The 18,811-nt window shown below is 43.0% G+C and overlaps 1 protein-coding gene across 6 annotated transcripts in view; it reads left to right on the plus strand.

The window, feature by feature from the left end:
- Nucleotides 1-322: 322 nt before the first annotated feature.
- The window catches only part of LOC105008823 (dixin), a 54,826-nt gene continuing 36,337 nt past the window's right edge, over nt 323-18,811 (plus strand). The window contains exons 1-8 of one of the 6 annotated variants that reach the window (XM_029121015.2): nt 323-478; nt 1,224-1,273; nt 1,500-1,525; nt 5,118-5,152; nt 7,956-8,082; nt 8,187-8,312; nt 8,796-9,024; nt 11,074-11,178. In XM_029121015.2, coding sequence (XP_028976848.1) covers nt 377-478; nt 1,224-1,273; nt 1,500-1,525; nt 5,118-5,152; nt 7,956-8,082; nt 8,187-8,312; nt 8,796-9,024; nt 11,074-11,178 — 800 coding nt within the window. In that variant the 5' untranslated portion in view covers nt 323-376. Of the gene's footprint in view, nt 479-1,223; nt 1,274-1,499; nt 1,526-4,539; nt 4,655-5,117; nt 5,153-5,338; nt 5,694-7,952; nt 8,083-8,186; nt 8,313-8,334; nt 8,443-8,795; nt 9,025-11,073; nt 11,179-18,811 lie in introns of those variants that run through there. The other 5 variants (XM_029121018.2, XM_029121019.2, XM_029121016.2 and 2 more) reach the window with 5 other exon arrangements.

Below are 18,811 nucleotides of genomic sequence, written 5' to 3' on the forward strand. Positions count from 1 at the left end.
CCCACATTGCAACCCAACATTACAACACACACCACTACAACCCCACTCTACAACCCCCATACTACAACCCCACTCAACAACCCCCATACTACAACCACACACAACAACCCCCATACTACAACCCCCATACTACAACATGCATTAGAAAATTAAATAAATAATAATAGAGATGAAGGTATCTGGTCTGTAGTCTGGCTGGTCTCTGTAGTCTGGCTGGTGTGTGTGTAGTTAATGGTTGGACACAGAAAGCTGAGGGAGGGTTGGAGGTTTCCACAGCAACAAGCAATCACAGGTACAGAGTCCAATCTATCAAACACAAACACACACACACACACACCCACGCATATGTATTGCTGCCTTTCTAAAATAGAACTAAATGCAGGAATGGAATACAGCATTCCACAAGTGTAAGCTGTGTGTATTTGTGTGTGTGTATGTATTTAGCCATGGGAAACAGACTGACTACCACTCTAGACAGGTAAGAAACTATTACACATACGAAAGTTCCACTTTGTAGAACTACTCACTATTAACTAGCTTTTAGAAATTATGAAATTGTTTACATATTTAGTAGAAAGTTTATTTTTGTGAAGGAAGGCTTTCTTTGAAATAAATAAAAAAATGTAAGCTAAGTGTACTGTCCTGAAGTAGTAAACAGCCTCTCCCTGTCTCTCTACCTTCATGTCTATCTGCCTGTCTCTCTACTTGTCTATCTGCTTGTCTCTCTGCCTGTTTGTCTCTCTGCCTGTCTATCTGCCTGTCTCTCTGCCTGTTTGTCTCTCTGCCTGTTTGTCTCTCTGCCTGTCTATCTGCCTGTCTCTCTACCTGTCTATCTGCTTGTCTCTCTGCCTGTTTGTCTCTCTGCCTGTCTATCTGCCTGTCTCTCTGCCTGTTTGTCTCTCTGCCTGTCTCTCTACCTGTCTATCTGCCTGTCTATCTGTCTGTCTCTCTGCCTGTCTCTCTGCCTGTCTGTCTGCCTGTTTGTCTATCTGCCTGTCTGTCTCCCTGTTTGTCTCTCTGTTTGTCTCTCTGCCTGTCTATCTGCTTGTTTGTCTCTCTGTTTGTCTCTCTGCCTGTTTGTCTCTCTGTCTGTCTCTCTGCCTGTCTCTCTGCCTGTCTGTCTGCCTGTTTGTCTATCTGTCTGTCTGTCTCCCTGTTTGTCTCTCTGTTTGTCTCTCTGCCTGTCTATCTGCTTGTTTGTCTATCTGCCTGTCTTCCTTTAGGGCGGGTTTGAATCTTCAATGGTTCAAGGAAAAAAGGAAGAAGCAGAGAGGTAAACACACACACGGACACATAAATACCAAAAGGTCTATATTTTCTGTTGTCTCTAAATTATAGATTTTCTTGTGAACTGAGTGGTAATTGACACATAAATACATACAAAGACACACAATCTCTGAAAGGGTCTAAGGGGTTGTGGTACGTTTCTTTCCCTTTCTTTCTGTCTCATTATCGCTTGAATCCCTTTTCTAATTCATCCTTCTCGCTCTCTCTGTCAGACGTTCCAGTGGTGATTGTTCAGGAGGTGAGAGAAAATCAAAACCACTGTTAACTAATACATTATTAAGTGTTCCCGATTGGTCCAGTCTCTTTCCTGACAAAACTTTGATGAAATCAGCAGAAGAAAATTTGTATATTTACAAAAAATTGTCCACAAGCTGTAATTTTAACCCCTCTGAATTGTCCCAGGGCTGGGGACTGCCACAGTAAATAGATACCAACTTTGAATTTGGTGCCAGCCACACGTTTAAAAAAAGTTGGGACAGAGGCAACAAAAGACTGGAAAAGTTGTGTAATGCTAAAAAAAAACTGTTGGAAAATCACACAAATAATTAGGTTAGTTGGCAACAAGTCAGTAACAAGATCATTGTTTACTTTCTCATATCCACATTCAGTATTCGACCCAGCTATTTTATGTCATGTTTTTTAAACCAGTTGATAGAGATATTTAGAATGCAGAAACGTTATATCATGTTATACATTGATATAGATTATAGATATAGATTATTAACAAGATTTCTAACCCTATGTCATACATCATTAACAAGGTTAATAGCCCGATATTATGTTATACAACAATTAAAAGGTTTATAACCTTATATTGTTATACATTATTAATAAGGTTTATAACCCTGTATTATGCTATACATCATTAACAACGTTTATAAGCTTATATTATGTTATACATTATTAATAAGGTTTATAACCCTGTATTATGCTATACATCATTAACAACGTTTATAAGCTTATATTATGTTATACATTATTAATAAGGTTTATAACCCTATATTATATTATACATTATTAACAAGTTTCGTAACCCTATATTATGTTATACAGTACATTATTAACAAGGTTTATAACCCCATATTATGTTATACTGTACATTATTAACAAGGTTTATAACCCTATATTATGTTAAACATTATTAATATGGTTTATAACACTAAATTATGTTATACATTATTAACAAGTTTATAACCCTAAATTATATTCTACACCATTAACAAGTTGTTTAACCCTAAATTATGTTCTACATCATTAACAAGGTTTATAACCCTATATTATGTGATACATTATTACCAAGAGATCTGTCTTGGGGCCTGTTTATGCTGATGTGGTGAAGCACAAGGAGATGGCAGAGAGATCAGAGCTACGCTATGCTGAGGTTATTTCATTATTATTAATTCATTATTATTTAATTTATATTATATTTTTACGACATTATTTAATATCATATTATTCACATTTCATTATACTACATTGTATCGCATCATATTGTTTACATTTTATAATTACATTATAATATATTACATAATATTATTTACATAAAAATATATTTTACAGTTAAATTACATGCATTTAAGGCAAATGCTGGATCAGCACCCTGAAAGCCTATTAATTACTTTAGTGTTACATTGGGTCTGAAAACTGTTTTAGGTTAAAGTGCTGCAGCGGCATCCAGCAACCACCAGAGGGAGACAAAACACAGAGAGCAAAGCCACAGAGTACGCCTCCATAGACTTCACTGGTAGAGGTGGACATATCACCAAACCAGCCCCCTCCCTCTACCTGTCCTCCGGCCCAGCAGAGATCTTCATCCCACCCGGAGCTCTAATAACACCAGTTCCCACCCTGGCTCTCCCCTCACAACCCAAAGAACACCCTCATAGGCCAGTGTTGGTCTAGCCCCAACCCGATAGCACACCCTCATAGCCCAGTGGTAGTCTAGCCCCACCCCCATAGCACACCTTCCACAGGCCAGCGGTGGTCTAGCCCCGCCCCCAAAGCACACCCTCCACATAGCAGTGGTGGTCTAGCCCCACCCCCATTGCACCCCTTCCACAGGCCAGTGGTGGTCTAGCCCCGCCCCCAAAGCACACCCTCCACATTTTATCTGAAAGCAATGTGGGAGTGATCTGGAAGTGATCAGGCATTGATGTGAATGTGATCTTGGATTGGTCACAGAGACAAGTAACAAAACAACAGAAAAATAAGCATCCTTAATCTGTAATTGTGTTCCAGTGAGAGCATGTCACTGTAAAATGATGCTCCGTAAGCAAGTGAACCATCAGACATAAATAAAGTGTGAATTATCACTTGAAGATGTACGAGAAAGCGCTGCTCAGAAGGTTCTTACCAGAAATATCAAAATAACAGCTGCAAGATTAAATAGGAAATGGACTGTAGTATTATTTTGCATAATGAATATTGGTCATAAATGTACAGCCACTGATAATAATAATAAGCCACTGATAATAAAAGGAACAAAAATAGATCCCAATTAATAATTACAGTTAGTTGGTGTTTTAGAACCCTTGATTCTGTTCCCATTTAAAGTCTCATATCACAGTTCTGTGTTTGATACTGTATGTTATTCCAATCATCTTAGGGATGAATATACTGTACACTTCTAACATGTAAATCTAATGTCTATTTGTTTATTTTAATTTCAAATCTATATGATATATTACTGTAAACATTTAAAAACATTTAAACTGCCGCAAAAACCTGCACATAAATACTGTACAATCTGGTGTTTTTTCACTGTGGTTCAATATATGTATTGCTTTGTCTTGGAGTGTTCTGGTACATGTGCATGGGTCTGAATCTGGACTTCAGCTGTTTCAGCACACTGCTCTCTTTCTACTGTCTGTCCTCTCTCCAATAAAGCATAACATGCTGAAAATATACCAACATAACTATACAATCTGTTTATATATCTACAAATTGCTGTAGGCCTACTAGCTGGCAAGGAAAAACAAAACAAAATTGAATATAGATACAGTATTTCGTTAACAGATTAAATCAGTTTAACCCAGCATACTGTATATCATATATAATCAAAGACCATATGAAATATAGACCCACAATACCATTTTACAACTCAATTGTTGATGTGTGACCTAAAAATACATCTGCATTGTTTGCTCTTTGAGGTTCTGGGCTAGCTATCTCTATAAGTAATTTGTGACAACTGCCCTGTAAAAATGTCTTTATAAAAAACATGTGATGAATTTATTGCTTTGAACTATAAGGACAACGTGGTGTTGGTAGCGTCACCAAGGCAACAGCCCAGGTTGCCGTGATTGACTTCACTAGAAGTCGTTTCTTGAAAATACAGTCGGCCTGGTTCAGGGAAACAGGTAGCCTGGTAAGTCTGTGACTGTCTCTTTGTTTTACTCGTTGTTAGAGGTTTTTGCTTGTGTCAAATGTAGCCAGTCTTGTTATATTATTAGCTTGCATTGACGCTGCAGTAATTGTTACGGGCTGCATCAAACCAGTCCACTTTCGCAGAGTGGCCTGGGTGGAAAGATATACTTTTATACTGATAGGCATGAAGTTAGCTAGTTTCGGTTTTTACCTTTATTTAATACGGTTTTTAACAAGGAGGTGTGTAGGTTCAGAACTATAGCCAACAACAGAGAACGATAATTGAATCAATCAAATTCACTCAAACAACCCAAGCTAAATCCTCTCCATCCCCCAGCCTTACTCCCGTCTATCCGCGTCTTTCCCGTCTCTCCCCACCCAGAAATATATTGTGTCGCTATGTTTCGATCTAGGTTACCTAGCTACTTAAATACTGCTCCTGTAACATGCGTTTTGTCATCCAGACAGCCCCTCCACTATGGCGAGCGGGAGCACCACAGTGAGTAACCATCCTTATAAAACGTACATTTAACCTCTAGTTATTGTATACTCCTTAGCCTTACCCTAGTTTGTAGTTTAACATACTCTAACTACAACTTGCCCTACCCCAAAGGGACACAGCATCCGCTCGGTCTCGACGTAACCATGGTGACAAGGGAAACGGAGGTGTGCGCCTGCGCAATCGTTGTCTCTGTATCCTGTTTCAGTAGCAGCGAGAGTGCTAGAAGGGAGAGGCGAATGCAGTTAGCCTTTGTTGTCATGTTTTCCAATGGGAGATGTAGGCTTATGAAGTCAGCTAGCTAACGGGACTTCAGCTAACTACCGGTGCAGCCTGCTGTGTTACTAGACAGACTGGCTTTATGTGTTCCGTATAGGTACTTTGTCATAACTGCTCGTCTGTGTCTGCGGGGGAGAAAGAGGGAGAGAGGGGGAGGGAGGGAGAAAGAGTCGGTGTTCTGTCGGGGACAGGAGGGAGGATGATAGCGTCGCTGTCTAAAAGCAGTCTGTTGGACGATGTTCTCCAGGAGGGCTTCAATGAGGTACTGACAAATTATCATTACTGGAAGTGTGTGCAGAAGTGTTTTGGTCTGTTTCAGTCTTCATTTGATGTAACCTGAAGTTGGCCTGATGTGGAGTAGATGGTGTATAGCAGTGTTCGGTCTAGGTAATGGGATGGGGTATGGATGAGTTGGGTCTAACTAAGGGGATGGTGTATGGATGAGTTGGGTCTAACTAAGGGGATGGTGTATGGATGAGTTGGGTCTAACTAAAGGGATGGTGTATGGATGAGTTGGGTCTAACTAAGGGGATGGTGTATGGATGAGTTGGGTCTAACTAGGGGGGTGGTTTATGGATGTGTTGGGTCTAACTAAGGGGATGGGGTATGGATGAGTTGGGTCTAACTAAGGGGATGGTGTATGGATGAGTTGGGTCTAACTAAGGGGATGGTGTATGGATGAGTTGGGTCTAACTAAGGGGATGGTGTATGGATGAGTTGGGTCTAACTAAGGGGATGGTGTATGGATGAGTTGGGTCTAACTAAGGGGATGGTGTATGGATGTGTTTGGTCTAACTAAGGGGATGGTGTATGGGTGAGTTGGGTCTAACTAAGGGGATGGTGTATGGGTGAGTTGGGTCTAACTAAGGGGATGGTGTATGGATGAGTTGGGTCTAACTAAGGGGATGGTGTATGGATGAGTTGGGTCTAACTAAGGGGATGGTGTATGGATGAGTTGGGTCTAACTAAGGGGATGGTTTATGGATGAGTTGGGTCTAACTAAGGGGATGGTTTATGGATGAGTTGGGTCTAACTAAGGGGATGGTGTATGGATGAGTTGGGTCTAACTAAGGGGATGGTGTATGGATGAGTTGGGTCTAACTAAGGGGATGGTGTATGGATGAGTTGGGTCTAACTAAGGGGATGGTGTATGGATGAGTTAGGTCTAACTAAGGGGATGGTGTATGGATGAGTTGGGTATAACTATGGGGATGGTGTATGGATGAGTTGGGTCTAACTAAGGGGATGGTGTATGGATGAGTTGGGTCTAACTAAGGGGATGGTGTATGGATGAGTTGGGTCTAACTAAGGGGATGGTTTATGGATGAGTTGGGTCTAACTAAGGGGATGGTTTATGGATGAGTTGGGTCTAACTAAGGGGATGGTGTATGGATGAATTGGGTCTAACTAAGGGGATGGTGTATGGATGAGTTGGGTCTAACTAAGGGGATGGTGTATGGATGAGTTGGGTCTAACTAAGGGGATGGTGTATGGATGAGTTGGGTCTAACTAAGGGGATGGTGTATGGATGAGTTGGGTATAACTATGGGGATGGTGTATGGATGAGTTGGGTCTAACTAAGGGGATGGTGTATGGATGAGTTGGGTCTAACTAAGGGGATGGTGTATGGATGAGTTGGGTCTAACTAAGGGGATGGTGTATGGATGAGTTGGGTCTAACTAAGGGGATGGTGTATGGATGAGTTGGGTCTAACTAAGGGGATGGTGTATGGATGAGTTGGGTCTAACTAAGGGCCAGACTTACCCAGGTGCATCTGTGTTTGTGTGTGAGGGTCAGTTCTTTGTTGTGGATCTGCTGGGGATCAGGCGTTAGTTCCCTTGTTCCCATGTTCATGTCTACAGAACATATGTGTGTGTGTCTGGTAAGTCATTGGTTATTTTAATGAAGATAGAGAGGATGTGTTGTTGTATGGAACACAGGATGCCAGACATTGGTTTGGGTAGGAACCATTGAGAAAGTGTTGTGGTTCTAGAGGGTTAGTGATGTCTGTCTGTCTGAATGTGGTGTGTGTGTTTGCCATAGGCAGTGTCTAGTGAGGTGTGTGTGTGGGTCTGTGTCTGTGTGTTTGTGAGAGGACAGACAGGCATTGTCTCTGCCCATCCATCGCATGAGGGTAGATTAACCCAGATAGCCCAGAGGGTGTATGTGTTTTTGTATGGGTGTGTGGTTGCGTGTTTGTTTGTGTAAGCATGTATATGTGTGTGTATGTGAGTCTGTGAGAAACAGTGGAGATTTTAAGTGGATTTTGTACTGGCTAAGGCACGATGAAATTGTTAAGTTTGAAAGTATTTTGCAATTTGTTTCATTGTTTCTAGAAATCTGGATTGGTAGACGCAAAATATTAAACCTAATCTAGATTCAAAAGTTAAATCTGCTAAACACTAACCCTTCTTTTTACTGTAAGTCTATAACATTTCACGGGTTTAATTGATCCTCAGTTCTGCACATTGAAAGGCCTTAAGTCAATCAGGGATGTTCATGTTTTTTCTGCTGTGTTCAGCAGCAGCTTTCAGCCTATGTATCGTGGGTGAACAACCAGCTGAGGAAGAGACCTGGACTGAAGCCTGTCTCAGATCTCAGACTGGACCTTCAGGACGGAGTGGTGTTAACACACCTCGTGGAGATTGTTGGTTTGTTCTCACACAGTCACAAGAAAAAATACTTAGAATCTATGAGAGACATCATATGAAACAGGAGAATGTTTCTATTGTTTAAATGATGCCCCTCCTTGCAGCGGGGGAGGTGTTGGAGGGGGTGTACGACGCGCCGAAGGACAGAGAGGAGAGCAGGCAAAATGTGGAGAGAGTGCTCAGCTTCATCTGCTCCAAACAGATACGAATGCCCCAGACCTCTGCTCAGGGTAACACCACCCAAAACACACTCCCTCTCTCTGTCAGATATGAATGCCCCAGACCTCGGCCCAGGGTAACACCACCCAAAACACACTCCCTCTCTCTGTCAGATACGAATGCCCCAGACCTCTGCTCAGGGTAACACCACCCAAAACACACTCCCTCTCTCTGTCAGATATGAATGCCCCAGACCTCGGCCCAGGGTAACACCACCCAAAACACACTCCCTCTCTCTGTCAGATACGAATGCCCCAGACCTCTGCCCAGGGTAACACCACCCAAAACACACTCCCTCTCTCTGTCAGATACGAATGCCCCAGAACTCTGCCCAGGGTAACACCACCCAAAACACACTTCCTCTCTCTGTCAGATATGAATGCCCCAGACCTCTGCCCAGGGTAACACAATCTCTTAGATGCAATCTCTCTTTCTGTATCACTCTCTGTCTCACTCATCAGTATCTCTCTGTGTGTGTGTGTTTGTTTGTGTAGATATTGTGGAAGGTAATCTGAAATCGGTGATGAGGTTGATTCTGGCGCTGGCCGCCCACTTCAAGCCTTCAGCCAATCAGAGAGCTGTGCCTGGCAGTAGATGGGGTGTAGCCAGGGCAGCCAACCACAGAACACTGTCTACCGTTGCCATGGCACAGAATGCAGCAGCAGCACTGGCAGCAGCACGACACGATGCAGAGAGGCCTGTTAGACACACACCCCTCCGCAGGTACAGACACACCCCTCCGCAGGTACAGACACACACCCTTCCGCAGGTACAGACACACCCCCCTCCGCAGGTACAGACACACCCCTTCCGCAGGTACAGACACACCCTCTCCGCAGGTACAGACACACACCCCTCCGCAGGTACAGACACACACCCCTCCGCAGGTACAGACACACACCCCTCCGCAGGTACAGACACACCCCCTCCGCAGGTACAGACACACCCCCTGCGTCAGGTACAGACACACACCCCTGCGTCAGGTACAGACACACCCCCCTCCGCAGGTACAGACACACACCCCTCCGCAGGTACAGACACACCCCCCTGGGGCAGGTACAGACACATGCCCCTGTGCAGGTATAGAAACACCCCCTGTGCAGGTGCAGACACCCCCACCTCTGCATGTACACCTTAGATGGATCAGTGTTGGAGTAGGTCAGTATCTTTGTATCTAGTTCAACATTCATCACTGTGTTGTTTATTCTCTGGTAAAATACTATACCTATAACATTTATCACTGTGATGTTCATTCTCTGGTAAAATACTATACCTATAACATTTATCAATGTGATGTTCACTCTCTGGTAAAATACTATACCTATAACATTCATCCCTGTGATGTTCACTCTCTGGTAAAATACTATACCTATAACATTTATCAATGTGATGTTCACTCTCTGGTAAAATACTATACCTATAACATTTATCAATGTGATCTTCACTCTCTGGTAAAATACTATACCTAGAACATTCATCCCTGTGATGTTCACTCTCTGGTAAAATACTATACCTATAACATTTATCACTGTGATGTTCACTCTCTGGTAAAATACTATACCTATAACATTCATCCCTGTGATGTTCACTCTCTGGTAAAATACTATACCTATAACCTTTATCACTGTGTTGTTCACTCTCTGGTAAAATACTATACTTATAACATTTATCACTGTGATGTTCACTCTCTGGTAAAATACTATACCTATAACATTTATCACTGTGATGTTCACTCTGGTAAAATACTATACCTATAACATTTATCACTGTGATGTTCACTCTCTGGTAAAATACTATACTTATAACATTTATCACTGTGATGTTCACTCTCTGGTAAAATACTATACCTATAACATTTATCACTGTGATGTTCACTCTGGTAAAATACTATACCTATAACATTTATCACTGTGATGTTCACTCTCTGGTAAAATGCTGTATCTATAACATTCATCCCTGTGATGTTTACTCTCTGGATGTGAGACCAGACTCACAGGTACTAATCTATCTACAAGTCACTCTTGGGCAAATGTCCCATGTACCTCTGCCTACCCAATAGAATTGTGTCTTCCGGTAGATTCCTAACTCTGGGCAATCTTAATGTAAATACTTCCTTGACACCTTTATAGCTCCCTGCTTATTCACAAACACATTGTCTGAGCTGTTACCCTGCTTATTCACAAACACATTGTCTGAGCTGTTACCCTGCTTATTCACAAACACATTGTCTGAGCTGTTACCCTGCTTATTCACAAACACATTGTCTGAGCTGTTACCCTGCTTATTCACAAACACATTGTCTGAGCTGTTACCCTGCTTATTCACAAACACATTGTCTGAGCTGTTACCCTGCTTATTCACAAACACATTGTCTGAGCTGTTAACCTGCTTATTCACAAACACATTGTCTGAGCTGTTACCATGCCAGCTATTTGCATCACTTTCTATGATGTAACTTAGTTGATCTTTGTTTTAACTTGTTAACAGGTTAATTTCATGCTGTTGCTTCCATGGCACGTTTTTAGGAGATACCTGGCTAAGCAATGTTTCTCCTTTGTTGCAGTTAATGATAAAATGTTGTTAAAATAGTTTTTCTTTCTACTAATGCTACATATTGCTCTGTTCGGTATTGAATTAAGCCTAAACAGAGCTGTATTTGAAAATATTAATGTCATACATTGGCCAACTCTCTCTCACAACTCTCTGTCTGTATGTGTCTTTTTCTTCAGGATTATGTGTCTATCCGTGTTTTAATGTTTTGTTTTTCTCCAGTGGTTGGGGTGTGTGTGTTGATGAGGATGGAGGTGTGTGTGTCCGTGCTCTGGTTCAACAGTACGAAAGACGACCACCAGATGCCACAGATACAACATCCAGCAGGTAACACACACACACACATTGACATACAAATACTGTACACACACACACACACACACATTGACATACAAATACCTCTACACACACACACACACACACACACACACACACACATTGACATACAAATGCTGTACACACACACACACACACATTGACATACAAATACCTCTACACACACACACACACACACACACACACACACACACACACATTGACATACAAATGCTGTACACACACACACACACACACACATTGACATACAAATACTGTACATACACACACACACACACACATTGACTTACAAATACTGTACACACACACACACACACTGACATACAAATTCTGTACACACACACACACACACACATACATTGACATACATATACTCTACATTTACACACACACACACACACACACACACCTACACACACACTGACATATAAATACTTTACACACACACACATTGACATACAAATACTGTATACACACACATACATTGACATAGAAATACTCTACATTTACACACACACACACACACACACACACACTGACATATAAAAATTGTACATACACACGCGTGCGCACACACACACACACTGACATACAAATATTGTGGTTTGTGGGTCACGGTATCGGTACGTATCGTGGTTTGTGGGTCACGGTATCGGTATGTAGTGGGGTTTGTGGGTCATGGTATCGGTACGTATCGTGGTTTGTGGGTCACGGTATCGTGGTTTGTGGGTCACAATATCGGTACGTTTCGTGGTTTGTGGGTCACGGTATCGTGGTTTGTGGGTCACGGTATCGGTACGTTTCGTGGTTTGTGGGTCACGGTGTCGTGGTTTGTGGGTCACGGTATCGGTACGTATTGTGGTTTGTGGGGCACAGTATCGGTATGAATGACACATCATTTTAGAAGTGTTTCCATTCAAGTAGCCGACAGTGGGGGTGAAAATCTTATACATTTGTTTGTTGAATGTGATTTTGGGTGATTTTGGTAACGCCTGCGGTATAGGTCCTGATTTTGTTAACGCCACATGTTCTGTATAGGACCCGAGTTCGTATATCTCCTTGCAGGCAAAGCGAAGTACGCATTCCGAATTATTCTGTATAGATGAAACTTCACTGGCTAAAACCTCCAGTGAATACATTATAGTAAGCCTGAAGTAAGATATTTGGAGTATGCATCCGTGCATGCATTTTGGGTCAGGATAGACAAACACATTTGCTGGCTACAACATACAGTAGTGAGCTTAAAACTGTATACGGTTATATTGCGACTGTTTCTGGCATGGAAACGTTCATTTTCAGTCTCGCTAGCAATTGCTCAATTCTTAGTAGAAGTTAGTAGATACTAGTAAGCCTATTACTGGCTAATATGCTGTTCAAACGGCCAGTGGCAAGAGCTAACAGTTCATAGACGCTATTTGTGGTGGAAGTAAACTTAATAGGAAACGTTAGTCAGTTTAACACAATGGTCATTAGTGTTTAGTGACTGGTGAAATGCTTAATGCCGTGGCTTAGTGGATAAAGACAGTGCCTCTCACGTGGAAGGCTCAAGTTCGAATCTATTGTGAACGATTCTCCACGATTCTCTCGTTGTTTCACTTGATGAAAAAGTTAGTTATCGTCGCCTTTATTGATATTTATTGTATCAATGTCATTCATGATTGAAAGAAAAAAGTATGTTGTTATGCCATGAAAGAAACAAATACGTTCTCATGCCATGAAATGAAAAAGCTTTGGCAGACTTGCTTGTAAATGCTCAATTCCTTTGACTATTCCAGTAAGTTAGTAGATACTGGTAAAGTCTATTACTGGCTAATAAGCTGTTAAAACGGCCAGTGGCAAAAGATAACAGTTCATAGACGCTATTTGTGGTGGAGGTAAACTTAGTCAGAAACATTAGTCAGTTTACCTGTATCTATATGTGTGGTATGTGTGGTGTAGTGGTCAGTGACACGGCCTTCCACGTCAGCCACTCGGGTACGAATCTCAAGAGGGCAATACTTTCTATTGGTCCGGCTGAACTAGGCTTGCCTGGTTTCTTGTTTTCTTATTCTCGTGTTTCATAAGACCTCCAATATAAACCAACAAAATTCTTCATATAATTTATCTAAAAGCCCTGGCAGTTCTAGTGTTAATAACTGATTAGGCGTGTGACAGTACAAGTCTCATAACAGCTCTCTTCTTCGGTTAATGTGGAGTAATTAACAGTAATTAGTTGATTTTAGTCCATTGTAAATAAACAAATTACATGTTCTGTTCAAACACTATTTCATTAGAAACTTTAGGGAAAAATATTAATGAAACAATGATGTGTTGAACATGTAGCCTATTGCCCATTTACCAACAGAAACGTCCTTCATGTTAACGTGCTATGTTATATACTTGAACTATATTTTCATTTGGGTTTGCTGTGGCATATTGTACTTTAACAAGTAATGTGGTAGGAAAAAACATTTTATTTGGCTTCTTTACTAAATCTAAATTATGATTCAGTAATGTCAGAGGTTGCTTGACAGTTGCAAGTGTAAGAAATCAAACACAGTAACATAGCAAACCATGAAAAGGATTATAGTTGACAATATTCTGCAGATTTTAATGTTTTATTCTGGCCATATAAAAACAGACACAGGTTTGAATTAAAAGCGGTTGTTTCAATAACAGCAGTTTCAGGTGGGTGTCGACGCATTCACAGATGACCCCTGGTGGCCACTTATTATGTATGTTTCGTTTTGTCTGTGCCACGTGGCACTGTAATGTGACACAGTATACCGCAGTAGAACGAGGCATGTCCCATGGCGGACTGCCCCCTTGGAGATGGAATTAGAACAATTACATCTGTACAAATTCTGTACATAAACACACTACAGGGTTTCCAGTTGCTGCTAAATTACAAACATGTATAGCCCTGCTTGTGTGACGATTCACAGTGTGCTGTGGGTCATTGTCCTATGGCATTGTGAAGCGCCGCCCAATGAGCCTGGTAGCATTGTCTTGTACACTGTCTTGTACACTGTCTTGTACACTGTCTTGTACACTGTCTTGTACACTGTCTTGTACATTGTCTTGTACATTGTCTTGTACATTGTCTTGTACACTGTCTTGTACACTGTCTTGTACACTGTCTTATACACTGTCTTGTACACTGTCTTGTACACTGTCTTGTACATTGTCTTGTACACTGTCTTGTACATTGTCTTGTACACTGTCTTGTACACTGTCTTGTACATTGTCTTGTACATTGTCTTGTACATTGTCTTGTACACTGTCTTGTACACTGTCTTGTACATTGTCTTGTACACTGTCTTGTACACTGTCTTGTACATTGTCTTGTACACTGTCTTGTACATTGTCTTGTACACTGTCTTGTACACTGTCTTGTACATTGTCTTGTACATTGTCTTGTACATTGTCTTGTACACTGTCTTGTACACTGTCTTGTACATTGTCTTGTACATTGTCTTGTACACTGTCTTGTACACTGTCTTGTACATTGTCTTGTACACTGTCTTGTACACTGTCTTGTACATTGTCTTGTACATTGTCTTGTACACTGTCTTGTACACTGTCTTGTACATTGTCTTGTACACTGTCTTATACACTGTCTTGTACACTGTCTTGTACATTGTCTTGTACATTGTCTTGTACACTGTCTTGTACACTGTCTTGTACATTGTCTTGTACATTGTCTTGTACATTGTCTTGTACACTGTCTTGTACACTGTCTTGTACATTGTCTTGTACATTGTCTTGTACACTGTCTTGTACACTGTCTTGTACACTGTCTTGTACATTGTCTTGTACATTGTCTTGTACACTGTCTTGTACATTGTTAGCCAAGATGCTTCTGTAGACTTCTGAATTCATTCTGCTGCTGCCATCATCAATAAAGATATATATATTTTTTTTTTACTTCACATGTAGTGCTGTTACGATTATGACATTTTAGTTGACGATTCTGCCCAGGGAGCCCAGGGTGGTGCAGTTGTGTTCAGCTTTGGAACTACCACCCTAAGTCCTAAGTTCAAAGGTTTATTTTTTATTTGCATTGACAAGTTACAAATTACATGTCTACATGTGTTTTGTGGATCTGGAGAAGGCATATGACCGGGTCCCCCGGGAGATACTGTGGGAGGTGCTGCGGGAGTATGGGGTGAGGAGGTCCCTTCTGAGGGCTATCCAATCCCTGTACGTCCAAAGTGAGAGCTGTGTTCCTTGGCTGCGCTTTGTCACCAATCCTGTTTGTAACTTTTATGGACAGGATATCGAGGCGTAGTCGGGGTGGGTAGGGGTTGCAGTTCGGTGTCCTGGGGATCTCATTGCTGCTTTTTGCAGATGATGTGGTCCTGATGGCATCAATGGTCTGTGATCTTCAGCACTCACTGGACCGGTTCGCAGCCGAGTGTGAAGCGGTTGTGATGAGGATTAGCACCCCTAAATCTGAGGCCATGGTTCTCAGCAGGAAACCGATGGGAATGAGGTGTTACCCCAAGTAAAGCAGTTCAAGTATTTCGGGATCTTGTTCGCGAGTGAGGGGACAATGGAGCGGGAGATTGGCCGGAGAATCGGAGCAGCAGGGGCGGTATTGCATTCACTTTACCGCACCGTTGTGACGAAAAGAGAGCTCTTGATATACCGGTCAATTTTCGTTCCTACCCTCACCTATGGTCATGAAGGCTGGGTCATGACTGAAAGAACAAGATCGCGAGTACAAGTGGTTGAAATGGGTTTTCTCAGAAGGGTGGCTGGCTTCTCCCTTAGGGATAGTGTGAGAAGCTCAGCCATCCGTGAGGAACTCGGAGTAGAGCCGCTGCTCCTTTGCATCGAAAGGAGCCAGTTGAGGTGTTTCAGGCATCTGGTAAGGATGCCCCCAGGACGTCTCCCTAGGGAGGTGTTCCAGGCACGTCCAGCTGGGAGGAGACCTCAGGGTAGACCCAGGACTAGGTGGAGAGATTATATTTCGACACTGGCCTGGGAACGCCTCGGGATCCCCCAGTCAGAGCTGGCAAATGTGGCTCGGGAAAGGGAAGTTTGGGGTCCCCAGCTGGAGTTGCTGCCCCCGCGACCCGATACCGGATAAGCAGATGAAGATGAGATGAGAAGTTACAGCAATTAAAAGCTTGGTAAACAGTCCGTGTCATGGTTGGCTGGAATCTGTAATGATCCGTTTGCTCCTCCTCCTACACCTCTCTGTGTAGAGATCCTGCAGGGGTGGCAGGTCAAACCTTATGATGCGCTCTGCTGTTTTAAATCACCCTTTGAAGTGCTTTACAGTCGAGAGCGGTGCAGCTGCCATACCAGGTGGTGACACAGCTGGTCAGAATACTCTCAATGGTGCATCTGTAGGAGTTGCTGAGTATCCTGGAATCCATGCCAAATCTCCTTTATCAGCGTAGGAAGAAGAGTTGTTTCCTGGCCTCCTTCACCATGATGTTAGAGAGATGAGACCAGGTCAAGTCATCACTGATGTTGACACCAAGGAACCTGATGTTGTGAAATCTCTCTACTGGAGACCCATTGATGTGTGCAATGGGGGCGTGGTCTCCCTGCCGCTGCTTCCTGTGATCAACAATCATCTCCTTCGTTTTGCTGATATTGAGCTGGAGGTTGTTATCCTGACACCACGAAGTCAGTGACCTTACCTCGTCGTTGTCAGAGATCAGGCCTATGAAGGTGGTGTCATCTGCAAACTTAAGGATGGTGTTGGAGACGTGAGTTGCTACAGGAGCGGGTTCTTCACACAGCCCTGGGGGGAGCCAGTACTGAGAGTTAGTGAGGACAAGGTGGTGTTGCCCATCCGCACCACCAGGGGTCTGCCCGTCAGGAAGTTCAGGATCCATCTGCACTTAGAGGGGTCGATACCCATATCCCTGAGCTTATCCCTGAGCTGTAGTCAATGAACAGCATTCTCACATGTGTTCCTTTTGTCCAGATGAGAGAGTGCAGAGCAATGGCGTCCTCTGTGGATCTGTTTTGTCTGTAGGCAAACTGTAGTGGGTCAAGTGTTACAGGCATGTGATGTGTTGAGTTTGTGATGTGTGTTTTAACTAGCCCCTCAAAGCACTTCATGATGATTGGTGTGAGTGCTACAGGGCGGTAGTCATTCATGATGATTGGTGTGAGTGTTACAGGGAGGTAGTCATTCATGATGATTGGTGTGAGTGTTACAGGGTGGTAGTCATTCATGATGATTGGTGTGAGTGCTACATGGCGGTAGTCATTCATGATGATTGGTGTGAGTGTTACAGGGCGGTAGTCATTCATGATGATTGGTGTGAGTGTTACAGGGGGGGTAGTCATTCATGATGATTGGTGTGAGTGTTACAGGGCGGTAGTCATTCATGATGATTGGTGTGAGTGTTACATGGCGGTAGTCATTCATGATGATTGGTGTGAGTGTTACATGGCGGTAGTCATTCATGATGATTGGTGTGAGTGTTACAGGGTGGTAGTCATTCATGATGATTGGTGTGAGTGCTACAGGGAGGTAGTCATTCATGATGATTGGTGTGAGTGCTACAGGGAGGTAGTCATTCATGATGATTGGTGTGAGTGTTACAGGGCGGTAGTCATTCATGATGATTGGTGTGAGTGTTACAGGGCGGTAGTCATTCATGATGATTGGTGTGAGTGTTACATGGCGGTAGTCATTCATGATGATTGGTGTGAGTGTTACATGGCGGTAGTCATTCATGATGATTGGTGTGAGTGCTACAGGGAGGTAGTCATTCATGCAGAGGACTTTTTGATTTTGTGGCACAGTAACGATAATTTACTTTTTGAAGCAGGTGGGGACCACTGACTGACTTAGCGATAGGTTGAAGATATCAGTAAAGACCAGCAAAGATCAGTAAAGATCAGCCAGTTGGTCAGCACTTCCCCCACACTGCCTGAATAGCCTAAATAGTCAGTGATGGTTCTCAGACCACTCCACATGTTCCTGGTGTTGGAGCCCTGGTAGAGAGATTCTACTTTGACTCTGTATTGACTTGCAGTTTTTATTGTCTTCCTGAGATCATACCGGGATTTCTTATAATTGTCCTTGCTGCCAGAGTTGAATGCTGCAGTCTGTGCCTTTAGCATGGACTGCAATTACGACTGGGAACCCTGACAGCCACACACACACACACACACACACAAACACACCCTGGACTCAAAATGTAGACAGCCCCTAGGCCATACACCTGTAGACAGCCCCTAGGCCATACACCTGTAGACAGCCCCTAGGCCATACACCTGTAGACAGCCCCTAGGCCATACACCTGTAGACAGCCCCTAGGCCATACACCTGTAGACAGCCCCTAGGCCATACACCTGTAGACAGCCCCTAGGCCATACACCTGTAGACAGCCCCTAGGCCATACACCTGTAGACAGCCCCTAGGCCATACACCTGTAGACTGCCCCAAGGCCATACACCTGTAGACAACCCCTAGGCCATACACCTGTAGACAGCCCCTAGGCCATACACCTGTAGACAGCCCCTAGGCCATACACCTGTAGACAACCCCTAGGCCAGACACCTGTAGACAGCCCCTAAGCCAGACACCTGTAGACAGCCCCTAGGCCATACACCTGTAGACAACCCCTAGGCCATACACCTGTAGACAGCCCCTAGGCCATACACCTGT

The sequence above is a fragment of the Esox lucius genome, chromosome 7 (assembly GCF_011004845.1).
Source record: "Esox lucius isolate fEsoLuc1 chromosome 7, fEsoLuc1.pri, whole genome shotgun sequence".
In the NCBI taxonomy this organism is placed as follows: domain Eukaryota; kingdom Metazoa; phylum Chordata; class Actinopteri; order Esociformes; family Esocidae; genus Esox; species Esox lucius.